This window comes from Miscanthus floridulus, chromosome 17 (genome assembly GCF_019320115.1).
Source record: "Miscanthus floridulus cultivar M001 chromosome 17, ASM1932011v1, whole genome shotgun sequence".
In the NCBI taxonomy this organism is placed as follows: Eukaryota; Viridiplantae; Streptophyta; class Magnoliopsida; order Poales; family Poaceae; genus Miscanthus; species Miscanthus floridulus.
Window position 1 is genome coordinate 82022357 of NC_089596.1, and position 23879 is coordinate 82046235.

At 42.5% G+C, this 23879-nt stretch overlaps 5 protein-coding genes across 5 annotated transcripts; 2 read left to right on the forward strand and 3 right to left on the reverse strand.

Moving 5' to 3' along the window:
* Window positions 1-604: 604 nt before the first annotated feature.
* Window positions 605-1186, reverse strand: LOC136515864 (uncharacterized). Its single transcript, XM_066509332.1, has one exon. It carries the CDS (start codon window positions 1184-1186, stop codon window positions 605-607), a length of 582 nt encoding a protein of 193 aa, XP_066365429.1.
* A 328-nt stretch (window positions 1187-1514) lies between these two features.
* LOC136517161 (putative laccase-11) lies at window positions 1515-3738 on the reverse strand. Its single transcript, XM_066510684.1, has 3 exons — window positions 3595-3738; window positions 3276-3427; window positions 1515-3182 (listed from the first exon to the last, which is right to left on the reverse strand). The coding sequence occupies exons 1-3, from the start codon at window positions 3709-3711 to the stop codon at window positions 1712-1714; spliced, it is 1740 nt and encodes a 579-aa protein (XP_066366781.1). The 5' UTR covers window positions 3712-3738; the 3' UTR covers window positions 1515-1711.
* A 3768-nt stretch (window positions 3739-7506) lies between these two features.
* On the reverse strand, window positions 7507-8550 carry LOC136515865 (uncharacterized). The gene has a single exon (XM_066509333.1). The coding sequence runs from the start codon at window positions 8548-8550 to the stop codon at window positions 7507-7509; it is 1044 nt and encodes a 347-aa protein (XP_066365430.1).
* A 4206-nt stretch (window positions 8551-12756) lies between these two features.
* LOC136515866 (protein FAR1-RELATED SEQUENCE 5-like) lies at window positions 12757-13944 on the forward strand. Its single transcript, XM_066509334.1, has one exon. The coding sequence runs from the start codon at window positions 12757-12759 to the stop codon at window positions 13942-13944; it is 1188 nt and encodes a 395-aa protein (XP_066365431.1).
* Window positions 13945-14223: 279 nt separating this feature from the next.
* Window positions 14224-14847, forward strand: LOC136515867 (uncharacterized). Its single transcript, XM_066509335.1, has 2 exons — window positions 14224-14689; window positions 14774-14847. Exons 1-2 carry the CDS (start codon window positions 14224-14226, stop codon window positions 14845-14847), a joined length of 540 nt encoding a protein of 179 aa, XP_066365432.1.
* Window positions 14848-23879: the final 9032 nt, after the last annotated feature.

Sequence of the window (23879 nt, forward strand, 5' to 3'; positions counted from 1 at the left end):
TAGCACTTTAAACATAATCATTTGTTTGCCAACTTAACCGTGAATAGTGGATTTAATTTCAATTCGATTTCCAAGCTTTCCAAAAATACTAGCTGACATTATTATTCTTCGAGATTTAAAATTGCATGCCCAGCTACGTAACTTGCCCTCAAATATTTATTTCCACACTATACTCCAGTTATAATTGGTCCTTGTTCATAGAAATTATTTTCATGCCAACAATTAACAAAAACTCATTCTATTCTTTTTGTTAGGAGTTTTCATCACCACCTCTTTACGCTATGTAAACGAGCTCACTATATTATTAGATCTATCTCTCAAGCCATAATCTCGGTGCTTAACAAACTCGTAACACCAGAGGTATTACAACCGTGGTCGCGGCCTCCCTGAAACATCGAGCGTTCCTCTCTTTCCAAATGAGCCAGGAGGTTAGCACGAAGAGGGTATCAATGCCCTTCCTTTGGTTGCCATGCCAGTTCCCCCTTAGGCGTTTCCACCAACTGAGAAACCAAGTTGGCCATGGGTGGCAATGGGCGGCCTAGGGCCTGGCAAACGTGAAACCATACCTCCCTTGCAAATGGGCAGCTGCACAGAATGTGGTCAATCATCTCTGGTGCCTGGTCGCAGAGATAGCATTCTTCCCTGGCCTCGAGGAAGTGCCTTGCGCGGCGGTCATTCGTCCAGTGTCGCCTCCGGAACGATAGCCAAAGAAGATCTTTACCTTCAACGGCGCCCAAGTCTTCCAGATAAGCGCGTGGCCACGGAACGGGATTGAACCGGAGTGTAGCATCTTGTATGCTGATTTGGCGCTATAGTTGCCGTCCGGGGTCCATCGCCAAACTGTCCTGTCCGGTTGCTCCCGTAATGTCACTTCCGCCGTGGCTTCCCAAAGGTCCAGGAATTCTGCGATGGCTGCCGTGGTCATGCTGCCCGAGATGGCCCGCGTCCACTGCCTGTTGGATAGCCCCTGGCGCACCGTCATGGTTGATCTAATCCTTCTGGAGACCATCTGCAGTTGGTTGGGAGCAATGTCTGCCGGCGCTGTCTGGTGAAGCCATCGATCGTCCCAGAACAGCGAGTTGGAGCCGTCCCCAAGCTCAGTGTACGTGGACGCTCTGAAAAACGCTTGGGCCTCCTTGTCCGCGTTGATTGGCAGTTCGCTCCAGGCTCGTGCGCTGTCTGTCATGGGACACTGCCGATGGCTAGTACAACATTGATTTTTAATGAGAGATACATCAGTGATGACCAAGGATCACAGATTGTCAGATTCCACACATGGAAACAATTTGTTGTTGTTGTTGAAAATCGTGGGAGTGTGAAGGTGGCAATTGCAAGGCACACTCTGATGATGATAAAAAGAATCATTAGCTGGTCCAGTGGTTGACTGATACATTATACATGTAATATATATACCTTATACACTGTACACACTTACAATGTCCAGCATGAAAACAAAAGGTGTAATCAAAGAATCGTAAAAAAAGATTAATAACGCAACAACACACACCACCCAATAAACTTATTTTACCGATCTTGTATGTCTCCAAAACAGTGCAGCAACAAAATCAGACATCATCACAAAACGGGGTATTCCACGGGCCAATCGATCGATTGAGTCCATCCCGCTACCGCCACAAAACGAATGCACGTATGTGCGCGTTGCACGGATCAAAACCTCCGCAGATCGATCAATGTCTCGGATCCGAGTGTATCAACACCTGGGGATATCGGACGGCGGAGGCAGCAGCTTCTGGTTCGGCAGCGGCCCGTCGTTGACGAGCCACGCCATTGCCAGACCCCAGCTCAGGTGCACGTCCAGGTGGCAATGCATGATCCACACGCCGGGGTTGTCGGTAACGAAGCGGATGGCGACCCAGCCGGCGGTGGGCACGCTGATGGTATTGCGCTGCACCGGGTCGACGAGGTTGTACTTGTCGGTGTCGTTGTTGGCGTCGTAGTTGCCGAATCCCTGGCCGACGACGAAGAAATCGTAGCCGTGCAAGTGCAGCGGGTGGCTCTCGGCGCCCAGGATGCTGGTGTCCTGCAGCACCACCTCGACGGTGGTGTTGAAGTTGAGCGGCACCACCCTGGTGCCGTGCGTGACGAACGTGTTGTTGGGCGGCGTGCCGGTGTAGTTGAACGGCACCGGCGGCACCGCGGGGAAGTTGGCCGTGAGCACGCCGCTGTACCGCCGCTGGTAGTGCGCCTGGAGGAGCGAGGTCCTGGGCATGGTGAAGGACACGTTGTTCATGGACGCCGCGAACCGGGTGCCGTTGGGGCCCTGGCACGTCCCGTTCACCCGGCTCTGGCACGGGTCCGCGCCGAGCCCGACGGCGAAGAAGAACCTGCGGTCCACCGTCCGCGGCACCAGCGCCGGGTACTGCGCGCTCGCGAGGCTCCGGAACTTAGCCGAGAAGTTGGCCACCGCGCCCGTGTCGTTGTACAGCGGCAGCGCGGGGGGCGGGAGGTTCCGGAGCGCGCTCTGCTGCGGCGCGCCGTCGTACTCGAGGACGGCGATGGCGGTGGTGTTGTCGAACGTGCCGACGGTGTTGGTGTAGGGCGCGACGGCGATGGCGAAGGCCGGCGAGGAAGGGCTGGCGGCGGCGGTGAGGAGCACGTCCATGGTCTGCCCCGGCGAGATGACCAGCGTGTCGGCCGTGAACGGCTTGACGTAGCTGGCGTCCGCCTGCACCACCGTCAGCGTGTGGCTGGCCACCGCGAAGAAGAGCTCGTCGTTGAGCGCCGCGTTCACGAGCCGCAGCATGTACGTCCGCCCCGGCTTCACCCTCAGCTTGAACGTGTCGCTGGCGGCGGAGCAGTTGTAGGTTGGGCCTGGCAGGCCGTTGAAGGTGTAGGCGTCGGAGACGTTCGGCCCCCCGCCCGTCTGCAGCGCCTGCTTGATCACGGCCTCCGGGTCCGCGTTGAACCACTCACCGAGCATGAGGGGGACTTCTCTGTCGGGCTTTGGGAACGGGTAGGGGACGCCGCGCGGTGGGAGGATGAGGAGCGGGCCGTAGAGCGTGGCGCGGAGCCAGGAGAAGTGCGCGTGCCACCACAGCGTGCCGCGCTGCCCCACGACGCGGAAGTCGTAGGCGTAGCTCTGCCCGGGCCGGATCGGGCACTGCGTGATGTACGACGACGGCCCGTCCGACCACCCGCTGCGCAGCTGCCGGACTCCGTGCCTGCGTGCATGGACCATGGTGGTGCGAGCCAGTAAGCTAGCGCCGGCGGTTGCGTCAAGCAACGATCGGTCACGTACACGCAGATGGACATACCAGTGGAACGTTACGTTGCTGTTGATGTTGTTGTGGACCTGCACCACGAGGCGGTCGCCCTCGCGCACGACGATCCTCGGCCCCGGGAACCGCCCGTTCACCGCGGGGATGCTCTTCGTCACGCACAGCCGCGTCACCGTTGCCATCGTCACCTGCAAAAACCAAAGGCGGCGGCGGCCATTTGTCAATTAACTTAGCTTGTGTGCCTGTAGTACAGCTGCCAGCTGAGTCACGCACTCAAATAAACATTCAGCAAGCAAAGCAGCTAGCGAATTACTAGACTGCATTGCACATTGGACGACACCGGCTGGATGCGTACATTGAACGTGTAGCGGCGGGTGCGGGCTGCGGCGAGCTCCGGCAAGGCGACGAGGACCACGAGGGCGACGGCGAGAAAGAGGCACGCAGGGGAGAGACGACGACGACCGCCGGCCATTGCTCTCGTTCTCGCCTTGCTCGATCAGCTAGCTAGCTGTGAACGCGATCTATCGATTAATCTCTGAAGCAAGAAAGATCAGAGAAAGAGAGATCGATCTAACTGGCCTGGTGGTGAGTGGCATGAGTAGGGCTCGCTCGAGTGGCTATATAAACAACGGCCGGTTTGCGCATGCTCGCTCCCTGGCGCCGTGCATGGTGGGAAGTCACAGAGCGATAGTGGTTGGCTGGGGTTGGTGGGCGTACATAGAAAATTTGCGACCGGCCCGGCCACTCTTGCTCGCTCCTTTCCTTCGGCTTCTGTGCAAGTGGTTGCATCCATCGATCGAACGGTGCAATCGACGCAAGTTGTGATTAGATTCAATCAATTTAGAAACATCAGAAACTAACGCTTGGAGAGGTCCAGAGGAATATATGTATGTTTATTCATTAAGCTTTGCATTTGTATGCCTATTTTTACTGTTCTGTTAGCTAGCAGTAGCTAGATTAGGTAGCTCTCACCAAAAAACGCAGGTTTCATGTCGTGGAAATATCAATATCGTTCTTCACGTAAAGGCGCGTAGAGTTTCAGTTAGGGCTTGTCTACCTGAAACTCGCGTGTTTCAGGGGGAAAACACGCACGTGTTTCCTACGCGGAAAACACACGGAAAAGACCCGGCAAAAATTCGAGTGTTTCACGCAAAAAAACACACGATTCTAGAAAGGCAGGCAAGGCAACAGAAAGAAGGAAACCGTGTGTTTTTCCGTTGAGAAACACATGAAAAACACCCAGTTGGAAAACCGAGTGTTTTAAGGCAGGAAAACACACGAATTTTGTGGCTATTGTACTTGTACTTGTTGTAATCTGAGTACAAATCTGTGTCAAAAAGGCAAAAAAACAGGGTAGATCTGTTTTGGTTGTAGTTGTTTGCTGCTGTAGCCCATAAACCTACAAAAAAAGCCCAAACCCATCAGCCCGATAGGAAACAACTTACAGCCTGTTCGTTTGGCCGTGGCTTGTCGTAAACGATCACTACTAGAATAAACGAGTTTCCCTTGGGCCAAGAATCCTAGGGAAAGGCCAAAAAATGGTAGGGAAGTAGTTTCCCTAGAGTATTTGGTAGGGAAATACGCCTAGGGAGTGCGGCGACGGGAAAGAGAGATGTGCCATACCGTTTATGTGGAAACCAGAGGGAAACAGTCTTTCCCTAGGAAATTGCATCCCTAGGTAAAGTACCTAAGATGGCCCTGATAAAGCTTACGTGGAAAGGTGATTACCTTACAGGAAACTTTCCCTAGGAATTTGAACTGTAGGGAAACCAGCTGACCCAAGCACAACATTCAAATTCAAATCATGAATACATAATTCATATTTGAATTCAAATATTATTACGAAATTATTTATAATCCAGATTCACACTCGTGAATAGGAACTTAAGAACTGATTTAATTAAATGCCAAATCCATGGAACCAAACATTTAGAGTTATATCATCGTAAGACAATTATAGGTCTGTTAATATAAAGCCTAGTAGACATGCCTACTTAGCTTCTAAAAGATATCTCCTCCATCAGGTGCTGGCCTAACTATTACTTAAACAAAATAAGCAACAACAGTTGCCTACTTAGCTTGCAAAAGTCTATCTCCTCCATCAGGTGTTAGACCTAACTATTACTTAGCTGCAGCACATAGTTCGATGACAATCAAAAGAACGGAAATGCTTCGTCCGGAGGAGAATATGTGCCTCCACCACTTGCTGTTCCATCCACTCCATTTGGAGTTCCATCTGCATGGCTATGGAATTCTCCACGAGCAATCCTACTTATAGTTTCATGTGGAGTTTCGGTTCTAACACTTGAGCCAAAGGTACCGACCTGTGATAGTAAAACAATCAAAATTTTAGAAAAAACAACTTGTTGTGTTATAAATTGTAGGTTCAGTTTTCAAATGTAGTGAACAGTAAAGAATGCATTGATGTATCCATGTGCATAAAAATTGTTTTATAGACACAACAGTAGCTGCATTTTTTTCGATGCTACTGCCGTGTTCAATAAGAAAATAGCTAGTACCAGGCTTCTAAACCAATCCAACAAGTCTGGTTTCCCATTGCCAGCACCATTCATCCTTAAATTATCTAGTTGTTTCTGATTTGGTGGTCTTGCACGTCTCCATTGCTCTTGTTCAAATTTTCTATGGATTATGCCAGGAGATTAATTATGATCAATAAGAATTAGTATTTTGTTTGTCAAAGTTGGTGTACTTACTGTACAACTTCCTCCGTTTCAATCATGTTTGTGAAGATATAAATCATTGCTATCTTGTACTCTTCAAAAGTTAGAAACCTTGCCACTCCTCTACCGCTCTTCCATCCACGCACTTGAAACAAGCTAAGGGTACAATCTGATGGAGGACCACTTTGAGCATAACGTTGTGGACGATTTTGGGAGCTCGGTATGAGTTGAGGTAAGTACAATGATGTAAAGTAAGAGATCTCCTCAACTAGGCAGCCTTCCACTATTGAGGCTTCAACATGAGCCTTGTTATGGACTTTTGCCCTAACTTTTTTTAGTAACCTACAAAAGATTAAATTAGTTGTTTTCCTATGACAAGGCAGAAAGATAAATAATAGGTGTTCTAAGTTTATACCTCTCAACTCCATATATCCATGTATATTTTACTAGGCCTCCTACCCCAACTTGATATGGAAGGTGCACCAGAAGATGCTCCATTGAATTGATGAAACCTGGTGGAAAGATTTTTTCCAATTTGCAAAGAATAACAGGTATGCTTGCTTCCAGTTGACATATCTGGGCACGGTCAACCTCCTTTGCACAAAGGACTCTAAAAAAGTAACTTAGCTCAGCTAATGTTTCCCATATGTCATCCTTGACAAAACCTCGCATCATCACAGGTAGTAGACGCTCAATGAATATATGGAAGTCATGACTCTTCATGCCGTTTATCCATAGTGTATCCATGTTTACCCCTCTCCTTAAATTTGCTGCATAGCCATCAGGGAATTTGATGTCCATAAACCACTGCATTACATCCTTTTTTGGGTCTCTTTTCAGGGAAAATGGTGCTCTAGGTCTATCCCATTTATCATTTGGCTTCTCAACTAGATTGAGATGTCTTCTGTTGCACATCAAGGCTTGGTCAAGATGAGCCTTATTATTATCCTTGGTTTTATCACCAATGTCAAGACATGTGTAGAAAATAGCTTCCGCTACATTTTTTCCATATGCATAACATCAATGTTATGTGGACGCAGAAGTTCAGGGAAATATGGCAACTCCCACAGGAATGGGATGTGAGTCCAATTGTGAGTAGTGCCATAACCATCAAAAGATTTATCTTTCACTTCATTCATGTATTCTTGCACCTCTACCCTAGTTAATCGACGTGGAAGTATGTCATGAACCGCTACACCCTTTCTAAATGCATTCTTTTGGTCCCTAAATTCATGGTTAGCTGGTAGAAATCTTCTATGGCAATCAAACCAACTATACTTGCGCCCATTTGGTAGCCAAGTTCTATCCACATCTGCCATGCAATCGATACATGCCAACCCACCATGTGTAGACCATCTAGAGAACATGCCCAACCTAGGATAGTCATGAATGGAATTATGATATGAAACCTTCATTGTAAATTTTCTCTTCGAAAAACTATCATAGGTTTCTACTCCTGCCCAAGCTTTCTTCATCTCATCTACTAGTGGTCGCATGAACACATTCAAATTTTTATCGGGATGCTCTGGTCCAGGAATCACTAGACTAAGAAATATGTTTTCCTCCTTCACGCAAAGAGCTGGTGGCTAGTTCAAAGGAATCATGAAAACTGGACAACAAGAATATTTAGATTTTCCAAATCCAAATGGATTGAAGCCATCTGTTGCCATAGCAATACGAACATTCCTAGCCTCCGCTGCAAACTCTGGGCAGACTGTATTGAAATGTGTCCAAGCCTCAGCATCAGATGGGTGGACCATAACATTTGAGTTGTCATGCCTACCCTCCTTGTGCCACCGCATGTGCTTTGCGGTTTTGGGCTCCATGTACAGCCGCTGCAACCTTGGTATGAATGGAAGATAACGTAGAACCTTACGTGGTATTGGCTTTCGCGTACGCCAAGTTGATGGCTCAACAACTACATATCGGCTTTCCCCACAGAAATCACATTTTTCCTTATTTATATCTTCTCCGTAGTATATCATACAATTGTTTTCACAAGCATCTATCTTAACATATGGCATTTTTAGACCTTTGAGAAGAGTTGTGCACTCATAAAATGTTTTTGGCATTTTATGGTTCTCAGGCAGGACATCATCAAATAGATTCAATATTTTATTAATGCATTTTACACCAAGGTTATGTTGTGATTTAACTGCCATTAACCGAGCAACTGCGGTTAGCTGTGCAACACTAGTGTAGTTATGTACGGGCTCTTGTGAAGCTTCCAACATGGCATAAAATGCCTTTGCATCAGCCGGGGGTTCATCTTCAGCACTAACAGTATGCATTGCATCGCCAATATCAGCTAACATTTCATCTAAACCATCAGCAGTATCATTGGCATTCTCCAATGTGGGCTCACTAAAAGGTTTCTCTCCATGTTTAGTCCAAATAGTATACCCAGGTGTAAAACCTCTTTTACACAAATGCAAGCTCATGATAGGTCTCCTTCGTCTAACTCTATTGTCGCAATCTGAACATGGGCAAAGTACTCCAAATTTTCGAGAATCAAGAACAAGACTAAAAGCATGGTCTAGAAAAACATTTGTCTTCTGCACCCACTCCTGTGAATGACAACCATTGTCATTCCACCCTTCATACATCCAACTACGGTTTTCTATTGACATGGCTAGTTATTGTAGCGATAATAAACCCCTGTTCAATATCTAAAACCCTGAGCAAACCCATAGATAACAATTTGTGCTACTAAAAAAATAATAATTTAGTACAAATGTATGGAAGAGATGTGAAAAGATAAATCTGCTTCTCACCTTCAAGCTTCTCTTGCACAGCAGCACAGATGTAGATCCCTGCCTTCTTTATCGCATTTTAGTCTTCCTTACAAAGCCAAGATCTTCTCCTCCTACTTCAAACTAAAGTTTGCATAATGGAAATGCAAAGTATATTAGTTCCAGATCTGAATGACTAATATTCAGAGCGGATAATGGTCTAAATTAGCATGTAGAGCCTATGAGCAGACAACTAGTAGTGCAGTAATATTTTGTATCACAAACAAGAAATCAAGCGCACAGTTATTGAATCTGAATAAATGTGAAATGGTATATTTCTCTAGTCCATCAAGCGGAATTATTAGTTTGCACCATAACTTACATATTTCCTAGTTAAAATTCAGTAGCTTATAACTCACTAGCCAGTCTACCTGAATTTCTATTTTTTTTTGGAAATGACCAAAGATTAGTTCAGGACCAAACAAATTTAGCAATTACAATAGTCTCTACACCACTCAAGTCAATTAAACAGTTCTTGATTGTTTTCAGGAAGTATAAGAAATGCAAAACACAACATAAAGGCTGCAGGTGCATCACACATGAGCAATATATACGTCTTAATTGTTGGTTAAATCCATGTAGTAGATTTGTATCTCACTTTGAGCCATTATTCAGTAGCACGAAAGAAATAGGAAGCACATCTCCTTGTCAGTAACACAGTAGCACGCAACAAGGGTATTGCCAATTCCTACCTTCTTGCCAACACAACGACAGGCCACTGGCACCTCCGCAGGACAACGGCAGGCCACCAGCACCTCCGTAGGTCAACGGCAGGCCACCAGCACCTCTGTAGGTTCTCCTTGCCTCCACTATAGGTCCTTCTTTGATCCAAATCAGCACCTCCCTCGCCTCCTGCAGCACCCTAGAAGGTTCTTCTCGCCTCCTCCATAGGTCCTTCTTGCCACCTCGGCAGCCCGCTTGGGTCACAAAATTGGGATGGGGGCAAAGGAATAGCTAGGGCTGGGTGGTGCTAGGCTTGGGGTGCTTGCAGATCCAGTGAGGGCAGTGGATTTGGGAGGCACCCCATTGGATGGGTTGGGGCAGCGGTAGGAAGCTTTGGTGCCGACGCACTAGATTGGGGCAGCGGGAGAGCTTTGGGGCAGCAATGGGAGAAGATTTGGTGCGTGAGAGAGAAGATTGCTGGTGGTGGCGGTGGGAGTAGGGCAGCGTCTGGAAAAAGATTGGCGCGAGGCGGTGGCGGTATGCTATGGGGAGGGGAAAAATTTTGGTGCCGTCATGTTAGCGCCATGTTGGGTCAATGTCCCTAGAAATTGTGTCCATGTCGTAGGGAAAGGTGCTAGCATGGCAAGGGAGATGCCTCTTTCTTAGGATCAGCCCTGACCAAAACGTGCAATCCTAGGGAAAGCTAAGTTTCCCTACGGTTTTGTCACACAACTCTAGGGAAACATATCTTTCTCTAGGACGATCAAAACACCGTAGGGAACTTTAAAAACGGTAGGGAAACTCGTCGATTCTAGTAGTGGATCGTAAATTTCTAGCCGAAACAGTATTTTTCTCTCACACGAACCAGCCAACAGTACTTCTTTATGAACCAGCAACGATACGAACCAGCCAACCAAACAGGCTGTTAGTCCATTAAAACACCCACCAACTTGGTGGAGAAGCAAACACACACAGAAACAGATCGACCGATCTATTCGTGAGGAGGAGCTCTACTCTCCTCACACACAGCAGGGCAAAAAGGGGAGAAACCAGATCAAAGCACGAGGGAACTTGGGAAATCTCAAGATCCAAAAAGGCAAGACTCACCTCAACATCAATGAAGGTTAGTACAACAGACATCCATCCATCTGCTGAGTTAGATCCCTGCAATGGTGGTGTTCGCTGGTCTGAGGAAACCAGCCAGCCGGCTGGTTCCTCTCACGTGACACTGTTCATCTATTTAGCCGAACAGTATTTTCTCTCACAACAAACCAGCCGGAACAGTGTTTTTCAGCCAAGTTTCAGACCAGCGAACGGGGCCAATATGGCATTATCAAACAAGTCATGGTCTGAAATCAATCTGTGCAAACAATTTTTCCTTCTTTAGATTGTAATTCAGCAGATAAAAAGAGTAGAATGGTGGTTACATTACCTTTTTGAACAATCTTTGATAATCCCTAGACTAGACACATGTTTTAGTGTACTCTGCTACTTCTAGTTCTTAGATCCTTGCAATTAGTGCTCTGCAAAACTGTCCCTACAACAGATCAAATTACACATATGTTAGTATCTCTGCTCGCTCAGCTCAGCTCAGCTCTTGATAAAAACAAATTTCAAAATATGGAGAACACCTCACAACAAAACTATGATCTCAGTACAGTTGAAGGGATCAACAAGTGGCAACAAGCATGGGAGAAGATGGCTCAGATGAACCAGGTACTAGTTCTCTTCACATAAGGCAATGGCCATCCATTTGTTCAATTGGATACATGGTATACAGAATGCATCTCCTAATATGAATTTGCAAAATTATGTACTTTTCTCCATGATCTGCTACAAATGTAGAAACAACAATTAATCACATCTAGTTTTTGAATGAAGCAGAACAGGCTTTACATGACAACAAGCAGATTCGATGACTATGCAACATTATCCAACTCAATTAACACTGAAGCTATGATGACAGCACACTTAGATCCTTTCTAGATATTTGGAGGCACAACTAGTTCAAGTCACCTTTTCAACCCATACACAATAAAAAAGGTGAGCAAATCATTGTTGAGATTGATAGAATCTAAACAGATACATGTTCTTAAAAGAACAGAAATTTATTTACATGCAGGGTGGCTTGACTGAGCTTATGCTTGAGCAAATTATGAGCTCACAAGAAGACATTGATCACACAGAAAGGGGTACCATGCAGGTACATAATTACAAAATAAACATGTGCAAAATTACTAGTGCTAGATTGTGTAATCTCAGCTTAGAACAAGTGCAATTTCTAAAATAATTATTACAGGTACATAAAGCGACACAAGGATCATTAACAGACATGCTAATTGCAAATGACATGAATGCTCTTGAAGAAACCTTAGCACCCCAACCAGATTCATCAATATCAGACTCAAGGATGGCATACCAGGTACATGTCCACAAACACAACAATTTGCCATACATGCATCAACAAAATTGCTTGAATACAAGTAATGCACTATAGCCATCAAACAAAGAAGAATTGACTTATCTATGTACAACATAGGATTTTAGTGGTCACTATGATGAAAAAATACCAAGCTTTCTCCAGGACATACCTGAAAATGAAAATCATCATTGGCAAATTGACATATTCAACAACATGCACATTGATGAGGTAAACAGAAAAAATAATTATTCTTTTCTGCACCTATTTCAGTGCGCAGTGAATGTTTGCAAATGTAAAACACCAATGATCTAAAAAACTACACACTACTAATAACATATTTACATGAACAGGAACTCACAGTGTCAGAAAATGGCTTCAGCAGCATCAATGCACCAATATCAAGAACCACAGAGGCTGCGTCAACTACAACAGAAGATGAACACAATTCCAATGACAACCAATTCCTAACAGAAGAGGAGATTGATGAATTCATCATCGCAGAGCAGGTTGCTGCATCCAAAGGAAATAATGGGCCCATTGACAGCGCATACACACCTCAGCCACTACAGAAGTTTGAGAGTAGAGTAGCTGCCAAACACTTCTATAGGTTCTATGCTTTTCTGGCTAGCTTCAAATTTGCTATAAAACATTCAATGAGGACAACAGCTAAGAACAGAGACAACGAGATTATAAAAGTAGAACTGAAATGCACCCATTCAGGCAAAGCACATCAACAAAAGTCCACTGAAGAAGAAGAAGCAGAGGTAGATAAGCAGATTGAAAAGAAGACATTAGCCAAAAGGAACACCAGTGTCCAGGGAAAATCAGAGTGTCCTTGTATAATAACACTGAGGGAGGAACAGGCAGGAGGTCCATGGTTCATAATGCATCAAGATTTGGATCACAACCATGAACTATGACCTAGAGATCGGGACACACTGTTCTTAGGGCACAAATACATGACTGATATGGAGAAGGGGCTGATCAGGATGCTAAATGACAACAACATCTCGACAAGACAAATGGTGAGCATACTATCATACCTCAGAGGAGGACCCACAGCCCTACCAATGAAGAAGAAGGACATCAACAACTTCAGGACAAAAATCAACAGAGACATCAAGGCCTCAAACATGACAAAGGTGCTGGATTACTTTAGAAAGAGACAGACTAAAGATCCGTCCTTCTTCTACAAGCTAGACCTGGATGAAGAAAGGAGAGTCAGAAACCTATTTTTGGTAGACGGTTGCTCAATCGAGTATTACAAAGAGTATGGTGAATATATAAGCTTCGACACCACCTTCATGACAAACAAATACAACCTTCCCTTCTCTCCATTCGTGGGCATAACGGGGCACGCACAAAGTTGTTTGTTTAGCTGCGCCTTCCTGCATGATGAGACCATAGAAACTTTTCTGTGGGTCTTTGAAACATTCTTGGAAGCAATGGGAGGGAAGCACCCAGTGACGGTAATAAATGACCAAGACAAAGCGATGAAATCTGCAATTCAGCTAGTATTTAGCAATGCAACTCACAGAAACTGCCTATTCCATATCAAGAGCAAGTGTTACAACAGAAACACAAAGGTCTTCTCACAACATGAAGGCCTATATGAGGATTTTGAGGATATAATAAACAATAGCCTCACAATTGAAGAGTTTGAAACATTATGGGTGAAGATGATCGAAGACAAGAATCTACAGAATAACAAGTACATGACTAAAATGTGGCAAACGAGGCACAGGTTCATTCCTGTCTACTTCAAGCATGACTTCTTCCCATTCATCCAAACCACATCCAGAAGCGAGTCCATAAACTCGAGGATGAATGACAATGTTGGGCCAACATATAGCATGATGGGCTTCATACGAGAATATGACTGTGTCATTGAAGCAATCAACAAAAACGAGAGGCTAGAAGAAAGCTACAGCAACCAGAAAACACCTAAGGAATTCATTTTTGGGTACACAATTGAACAGCAAGCTACTGAGCTGTACAACCGGAACATATTCAGGAAGTTCCAGGTACAGCTGAAGGCAACAGCAAGGTTAAGCTACAAGGAGACTGAGGAAGGGAAAACTTTTGAGGTCTGGCCCAAGAGCAACCAAATCCACAATGTGCACAGAATCAGGAGATATACAGTTTAGACTGATCTGATAGAGGGAAATGAAGAATTCAGCTGCATCTGTGCAAAGTTCAGCAAAGATGGAATTCTTTGCTCACATATCCTAAAAGTGATCATTGAGAAGGAAATAAGCACAATTCTAGAAAAATACATAAAGGACAGGTGGAGAAAGAAGAGCACAAGAGTGCTTGTTAGAAGAGAGCAAGAGGAGACCCTTGCAACAAGTGCATTGCTAAGGTTCAATGTGCTGTCCAGGAAGTCAGCAATCCTGAATTCAAAAGGATCAAAAACTGAGAAATCAATGGAGTACCTCTTGTCCAAGTTCAGCAAGCTGGATGTCAAACTGAATGTGCTTTTTGGCACCCAGCAGACAATTGATGGTAACAATCAGCAACAAGGTCATGAGGAAGGACACAACAGGCAACAAGAACAAGTGATGGAAGATGGCTACAGTATGGCGAATCCAGAAGAAAGTGATGAATCCAAGACATACATTCAGGACCTAGAAAGAATAAAGACAAAGGGAAGGCTAGAAATCCCAAAGAGATTCAGGACAAGAATAGAATATTTTGAGAGGAAAAGGTTGGAGCAAGAGAAGAAGAAGAAGGCAGCTGAAGAAAAGAAGAAGGCAGATGAAGAAAGGAAGAAGGCGACTGAAGAAAGGAAGAAGGTGACTGTAGAAAGAAAGATGGCAGCTGCGCAAAGAAAGATGGCGGCTACAGAAAGAAAGAAAAACAAGAAACCCAAAGACAAGGACAGTACAGTAGGTAACCCTACACTACAAAATTACACAATGATTTGAAACAAAAAACTAGAACTTAAATGCATTTAAAACCAATTATTGTTCACAGGATCCCCAGTGAAGCCTCAGAAAAAGAGAAGAAAGGAGACAACAGCAGCTCCAGTAGAACCAAGTTCATCATGATGATTATATAGAAGGACTTCATGTCAATTGTATTGGCAAAATTATTTATGTCATTCTTGTAATTAGTAGGATATTCTAAAAACCTACTTTAAATTATGCCTGACCTCTCATTGCAAATGATGAGAACTACAGTTACAGTACCAAGTACTAGCAATTTACAGTAAGCATTTTTGCAATTTATAAACTAGCATTTGCAGTACCTGTACAAACTTCATCATATGGCACTACACTTCAGCATACGATCTTGGGACAAGCACCACCATATCCTGCAGCAAAATTCTTGCACTTGTCTTTGCTATAATAGGTTAGTAGACTAAAACAGATTTGACAAAAAACCCCAAGAAACAAAGGAAGATAACAACTACGAATATGGAAAAAAGAACATTTCACATCAAGCTCCCAACTAAAATAATATAAAACCACCGCAGTTTAGATTCTTTACTGTAGATTTATCTTTACAACCACTATAGCACCAACAGAAGTGATATCAGGCAATTCCTCACTTACAGATTAGCATGCACTAATACTATGAACCTACACACTAAATGACACAAGTCTAGACAAAACATGCAGCTCATGCTGACTTGTAGTACTTTTCATAGATCTAAAAAGAAAAATTTCCAAAATAACAATCATTTCAAAAGCATGATGGCATAATAAGATAGATGGACATTGCAACTAGTATTACCACTTCATCAAATTCCTGGACATTAAATCGTCCTTCATCCGTAGAATTGAATGGACTAGAAAGCATGTCATTGACATATTTGATGCGAAGGTGGAAAATATCAGCTTCATTGAACTTGTCCATCATATCAACATTGATAGCCCAAGCCTTAAGGTTTTTCATAGCAAAAATACCACTATCATTGATCAAGCTAACACAAAGATACAAGAAAAACAAGCCATAAGACAATGAGAACCAAAAAAGGGTATCATGCATGTTTTTTTAAAAAGTGTATTACATATACTCCTCATGCTGCTGAGGCACATCTACAAAGTAAACACGATATCCATGGAACCCAAAGTCAGGATGATCAGATTCTTTCCAGATTGTAGGCAAGTTCCGTACCTAAAAAGACGGCACAATTGCAACACATGTAACAATTATGGGTACATGGAAAAAACTGCAAAGGATAATCATAATGTATTTGCCAATGTGCTGCTCCTACTTACGAATTCATCACAAACAACTTTCTCAATAGGTGAGCCTCCTCCATAACATAGTGTACAACAATCCAAGATTGCAATCTTTCTCAAACTAAAATAAACAACCACCACGTACCACCGATCAAGGAATAGAATTGGAAAGTACATCTGACATGAAAATACACAATGGACAAATATAAGTATCAATCAAGCCCTAAATAAGCAATCAATTATACAAAGATTGCTAACTTACATATTGGCTCTATGATAATGGCCTTGCGTGAGATGCCCTCCTAAAACATTTGACTACATTTTCATGTAGCTCCTTCTCCTTGCTATCATTAGGGCCATGATTCCCAATTAAATAATCCTACACCATAACAGACTAGTTAATATTTATTTCATATCGTCCGGACATAGAATTGATTGATGAAAACAAAAGATACTTACACCAACTTTCGAGAAGAAATAATGTTTGTAAGAATTCTTGGGGTGATTCTTATGAAATAACAACTTACACAGAGCATTCACTACGAAGTAGTGCACATTTCCTTTAGGTTTAAGAGAGCTTGCAAAGACACTTAACTTAACAATCACATGCCCATAATCAATTACTGTAAGGCTGAAACAAGAATAAAATAACATCCATTACATCTTTGCTAGCTACAAATTGACAAAATTTAATCACCAATGCAGAAAAGAGAGGAGGAATTAAGCGAACATAACTTACTTTGAGTGCTCATTGCTATCTGCCATCCTCAAGACAACGCCATACAAGTCAGCTTCAAGTTTGGACACAGTAATCTTCGAGTGAGGCTTCACAAAAGGACTCAACTGATATTTGCTTGGTATGAAAACCCTCCTTGTACGGTGAACAACAAGCTTTGCACTAGAAGAGCACCAAGGAACTTGGCTTGAAAATGAATCAGAGTCATTGGATAAACCATTGCTTCTCAAACCTTTTCCAGAACAGCCACCAACAACTGAAACATCTGCAAGGTTTGCAACAGGTGTTGTAACATGTTCCTACAAACCAATAAACAACAAACACATCAAATTGTTTGAAAAGGACAGCAAAATACCATATTACATATAAACATATATAATATATCACAGTAGTTGATCAAATTCACCGTCAAACATACAAAATACAAATAGTATGCATAGTTCCATTGTACACGCCATCAGACAAAGATTAAAAGTGTTCCACACATTTACATAAAATAATATATAGTCCCATTCAAATAATATATAGTCCCATTTGTTTTAATAATAAAAATCATATTGCTTTCCCCCAGGAGTGATTGCAGCTAGAGGCAGAGGACCAACTGGCTCGTCGTCGCTGTTAGAATATTCAGTAAAAGGAGCAGATTCCATACGAATACAGTCCTAGATAAAAAAACAGTATTAGTCGCTAAGAAATACCAGGAAATAAGATAACACATAAGATAAGATAGACATAAAAATTCAAAATTTGAAGCTAAGGCAAAATAATAAACTCCATTCAAACAAAGATGCTTACACTTCCAACATTCTCATTTCTTTCGGCTTCAACAGGTTCCTCATTGCTCACATTAACACTTGAAGAAGATGGAATCTCACTCATCTTATTAACAAATGTCCAACCTTGAGACCCAGAGGCAAAGTTGAAGAAGAAGGTGCTCTCAGATTGAAGCTAAAAAACGAACAAGTAGAACAAATATGAGTTAAACCTATGAAAACAAAACAAGGCTACAAAGTTAATTGGAACAATAGCATTAACTACAACTTACATTTCCACGAAATCCATCATGCAATATATGAACACCTTGAGTCTCCTGTGAAGTAGATGATGGTTTAAACTGCACCTAATATTTGGAATTTAATTAGCTTACTTGTAGCACCAACAAGTAAAGAGTACATAAAATAATCAACACAATATAAGTCAATGGAGGAAAACTGATTCTTAGCTAAGAAGCACAATGTAAAAAGTCAATGAGGTGGCCTGAACGAAACAATTCAACAAGGACAAGATACATTTTTTTACTATCAAAGGACAATAGAGAAATTATCATGCCTGACTTGTAGTATAGATCGCCTGAACGACACAATTCAAAAAAAGACAAGTGACAATTTTTTCTCTATGGAATCACAATAGACAAATGAGCTCGGCTGAATGATACAATTCAAAAAAGACAAGTGACAATTTCTATTTTTATGGAAACACAAAGTACAAAGGAGATCGCCTGAACAGCACAATTCAACAATGACAAGGGAGAATTTTTTTTCTAAGAAAGGACAAAAGACAAATTAGTTTGGCTGAACGACACAATTGAAAGAAAACAAGTAACAATTTCTTTTTTTATGGAAAGACAATTGACAAATCACCTCACCTGAACTACAAAATTCAACAAGGAAAAAATTATAAAAGATTCTCACCATGGAAAAGACTACCTGAGACGTAGGAGCCTTGCGTAAATCAGTCCTAGGAACCAACTCAATTGGCTCAGGAGGGACTGAAGAAGAATTTGAACCAACAGGGCGCCTTAGGCTAGGATCTTCAACAAAATTGCCTAGATCATCCTCATCTTCAAGTATTCGAAAAGGAGGACCACCGGGACTATTAAAGAACAGAGCCTTCTTAACAGGACCTTTCCATTTTCCTGATTAATCAACAAAAAAATGTGGTCAACATAGCATCCAGCTAAAACGAACTTATAGCAGAAACTACAAATTTGGATGATTAAAGTCAGGGACATGAATAATCAAATACAAGTAAATCAAAACACTGCAAAAATAACAGAGGTCATAATTCATAAAGGCAGGTTGCATAGTTCAAACACTATAATTGCATGAATACAAAGGTGCAATTTATTAATAAAAAGAATGCAACTTCCAAAACATAGGAACTAACCCTGAACATCCACAGCAGCAGCAGCATTTCCAACCAAATCAGCACTAGAACAATCTTGTGCCTTCTTTGCTGCATCAGAAGCATCACCAGATACAACACTGTACAAAAATGCACAGACTTATCAACCAACGGTATAAAAATGCACACACTTTCATATATATCATAGATTTGGTAAACATTTATTATCAAAAGCGCACACAAACCTAGGGCCTCATCGACCTTATCAACCAACGGGGCAGATGCAGCAGCTGATCTAGCTATCTCCACTTCATCAACAGTATGAGCCAAGGGGGTCAAAGCAGATGGCCTAGATGCTTTGCCTTGCTGCTGCCTTTTACTTGGAGATTTAGAGGCCTGCTTTTTCGTTGGAGATTTAGAGGTCTGTGTTGTAGCTTCCTCGACAATAACATGATCCTTTGATGTACTTCCCTTTCCATCTTTCTTGCGACCAATAGGGGACTTGGAAGTCTTTTTATATGCAACAAACTGAGTCCTCAAAGCCACACCGGTAGGAATAGGAGATGGAGATAAGTTCTTGTTCCTCTTGCTGGTCCTTGTACCTGCAACACCACCAAAAATTATAAAAGTAAATACCCAAAAGATATATATTACCACAATATGAAGAAATGAACTCTAATCCTGAAACTGTCTTACAGAAAATTAACATACCTTGAGATGATGGCACATTCAAATGGAGAACTTTAGTTAAAGGGGAAGATGCATTCACTGTCTTCTTCGCTTTCTTTGCACCTAATTCCACAAAAAAATGAGCATAATAGTACAAGCAAGTACACAAGTTACTTAAATCCAAACAGTACCACGAGATGCTGAGTCTTGTGAACAAACAGTTCCAACTAATGGCGATGAAGTGTCTCTTTTCCTCTTCCCTTTCCTTGCAACTGACTCCGCAAATCAATAAATCCACAAACCAATGATAAACAAGTCTTTTAATCCAAGCTCAAACAAATAAAATACAAAATTTAATTCAATGCAACAACAAATAAAAAAAAGAACTTCAGGTACGTTGACCTGCTGGGTCCTGTGAACCAAGAATCTCAATAGATGGAGATAACGGATTTTGTTTCCTCTTCAAATTCCTTTCACCTGATTCTATAAAAAAACAAATCACAAAGAAAGAAAATATAAATTTTAGATAATAAAGAATCATTTCAATTCAATGCTAAAATAATAAAAAACCGTTCATCAAAAACAAATTGTACCATGAGCAGAAGAGTTGTTTGAGGAGATGATCTCAGTTGTCTGTGAAGTACAAAACTGAGTACCAACAGCATCATCATACAGACCATCTGATTCGATCTTCTCTGTCACAGATGCTTCTTCAGTCTTAGTCTCATGTACAACCCCAGATGGATCAACTGCTCTGACAGCTGCATTACTTGGAGCCCCAGCCACTCTTTCATCCAAACCATCTCGTGGAACAGCACCGCGACCTGGAGAAGGCAAACACGGGGTAGAGGCACCATAGTCAACATTATCATGTGCTGGAGAGGGCACCCTGGTACCAGACCTCGCAGCATCATGAGCACCAGCAACATTATGATGAACTCCATCATCAGGATTCTGAGCCTCAGCACATGCATCATAACCAACACCAGGGTATGCACGATGCATGTACGTGAACATCTTGGCAATAAGAAGGTCAGGGCTACTGTAACCATGCTTTGCCTAATGATCTTCGTAAAGCCTACACACATGTAATTTGTCCTGTATAGACAAGATAATAGTACAATGTCAACCATGTCAAAATTGAATTTACATGAACAGTCAGCAAAAAATAAATGACAAGGAACCCACATCTGCTGGAAGAAAATGACAATGCTTATGTAAAAATTTAAGCAATGCTTTGGTAGCATCTTCCGGCAGGTATTCTCCTGCATAGCATGTGTCATCAATTGATTTCACCTGCACGAAACATATCCCAGCTCAGACAATGATCTCAAAAATATATAAACTCAATACAAGACTAACAAGACTACACAGCAAAACACAAGTATAAACGTATGTACTTTATCTCAATAACATCAGCAGCCATTCATATTCTCAGTTCTACATATATAATTTTTACTATGGACATAAATGACAAAAGAGGGCACCACCTTGGACAAATCACAAACAGAAACAACATATTCAGCATCTTCTACCAAGAACTTACCGGCCGCTTTCCATAAATGTCACTGCAAACACGATCAAAAGAAGAAAATTTCTTGATCATGGACCCCTTCCAATGCTAGATCCTTGGCGGACTTCGGGGTAACCGATTACTCTCTCCAAAGTTGATGAAATCAAGATAGTAACCCTACAAAACATTTCAAACAACATCACTAAAATCAAATCTAGATCAAACACAAATGACAGAATAAATGAAGGCAGCAAGGAAAAAAAGACATACAACAAGAAAATATCGACAACCCCCAATGGTGTTTCTTCTCTTCTTTTTGTAGTTCGAAATAGAAGAAAAAATCCAATCATATACAAGCTTGGACCAGTTCCACCCCATGACCCTCTCCTTAGAAACATCAATCAAGGGGGCCAAATAAAAAGGGCTAGGAAGGGTGCTGGAATTTGCATAAAGGAACTTTGACAGTGCAACCACCATGAAGTACCGGAAAACATCATCATCACATAAGGTATCTCTAAGCAGCTTCTGGCCAAACGTCTTGATAAGGGGTAGAGAGGACTCTTTGATTGCTGAAAGGAACTGGCTCTTTGTGGATTTAGAATAAGCCTGCTTGTTATCTTCACCTTCCATTGGGAGGCCCAAGAACAGATGGGCTGACAATGTAGATAAGGGGATTATTTTCCCTCCTACAAGAAAATCACTATAGTTCAAGTCCAACTGATCAGTGATCCATTGAATAAATCCCTTAGGTGCCGAACTACCATCATACTGCAGTAAGATGCCAAATCCACGATCCTTGACTATGTCCTTCTTACGATCATCCAACTGGGCTATAATTTCACCAAAATACTTGCTATTGAACCTGCTCCCTGCTCTCTCAGAAGTGCTTCCAGTACCAGTCGCTCTCCCTCTACCCCTCCCTCTCACAGACTTGGTACTCTGAAAACCAATGCAACAAACACACACATTAAACAACTTAGTCTATTCAGTCCACTTGAAGCACAGCAAATAATAAACATGAGACAGAATATACCGTTCCAGCACATGTCTGGACACCACGCTAACTTGCTTTCCCTTTAGAGTCAACAAACTTTACAAACTAAAAAAGACAGGATGAGAATCAAACAATCAGAGAAAAATAGACTAAGTTCCGCAAATACCCCTGCAAAGACCTCTTGCACATGCTGGAACGTCTTCACCATTGATCTTGCATCATAACCCCCATCAACTTCGGTATTTGAGTCCTTAAAAAACCAACAATCATATCAGACAAAATATTTCACAATATAGCTTCCAAAATCAGCATCAACTGCACATAAAAACTTAGTACCTCTAGCTCATTCAGATCATCAGAGCTCGATTCATACTCATCCTCGTTACTATCATAAACATGATCTTCATCCTCCATGGCTACACAACCAGCAAACTGTGATTATGAAATTAGTGACAACTTCAATAATGCAGCTTTGCATACGCAAGCAAAATAAAGACACAGTAACAACAAAACGCCATATAAGGACTACTACAAATGGAGGTTCACATAAAACCAAATAGGTACTTAACATCAACCCAATCCTCACATTACAAGGTTCACATAAGACAACTGCAACAATACTACATATAAGAGACAATACTACATATGCTGAAAACTATAATTGCAGTGCCCTATAAGTGCAATTTACATTATCAGTAATTGCAAATTGTGAAACTCAATCTAAAATTTGCCTTATTTTCATCAGCAGTAGGTAATAATACTAACAGATAACTTGAATGCAGGACATTTCTCATTTTAGGGCAAACTAACTAACTCCAAACTAGAGTTCAGAGAGGACACACATAATAAGTATGAACAATGATATCTCAAGCACATGGATACAAGTATACAACACAAGCATAAGCATACAATGCATACAAGGGTAACACTGAACCCTGAACCACACTAGTCTAGAGTAAAGGCACAAGTATATAATAGTGGCTACCATAGCAGGTTGCTAGGTTCAGACATATCTAAACCTCTGAACCCCAAAGAACTAAATCTTAATTTGCAATCAGACTGATCGAAATAGCGGACAACTCCCTACCAAAAGCTTCTTAAAGAAACAGAATATGACCACAAAAGTAATAACACAGAACATGACCAATAAAGGGCAGCTCACTTAGATTCAAGCAGCATTCTAGAACCCAGTTTATGTGTGTGATATCACAAATATCTTATAGATTCACTATACTTCCAGGAACAGGACTGAAGATATGTATGACACCTCAGAAGAAAACTATGATCTCAGTACAGTTGAAGAGATCAACAAGTGGCAACAAGCGCTGCAGAAGATGGCTCAAATGACTAGGTAATAGTTAAATTCACATAAGACAATGGCTATCCATTGTTCAATTGGATACATGGTACACAGAATCTAACCGAGAAACACAGAAAACAAATCCACGCCACCTGCTAACAATCCAAACAAAAACCCATCCAACTCCAAATCTACGCTGCAAAATCAAAGGGGATGCGCACCAACCACCGCAACACTCACCACAAACGCCAGCGAGCTACCAACAGAGAGGCACAATGACAGCTAATCCAACAAACCCTAATCCACACCAACGGTGCGATGAACCCTCTGAATCCACACACCACCAAATCCTAACATGAGCCCATCGAATCGAAATCGCCAGATCCACACCACCAAATCGCAACCAAAATGGGTCAAAATAAAGGGAAGAGGGAGCCGTACTACCTGCTGACCTCCGCCGCGACGTACCCTCCGAATCAAAAAGCGAGGACGAAGACCGAGCAGACCTACGCCGTCGCCGTCGCCGTCGCCTTCGGCGTCGCCAAGGAGGAGGGAG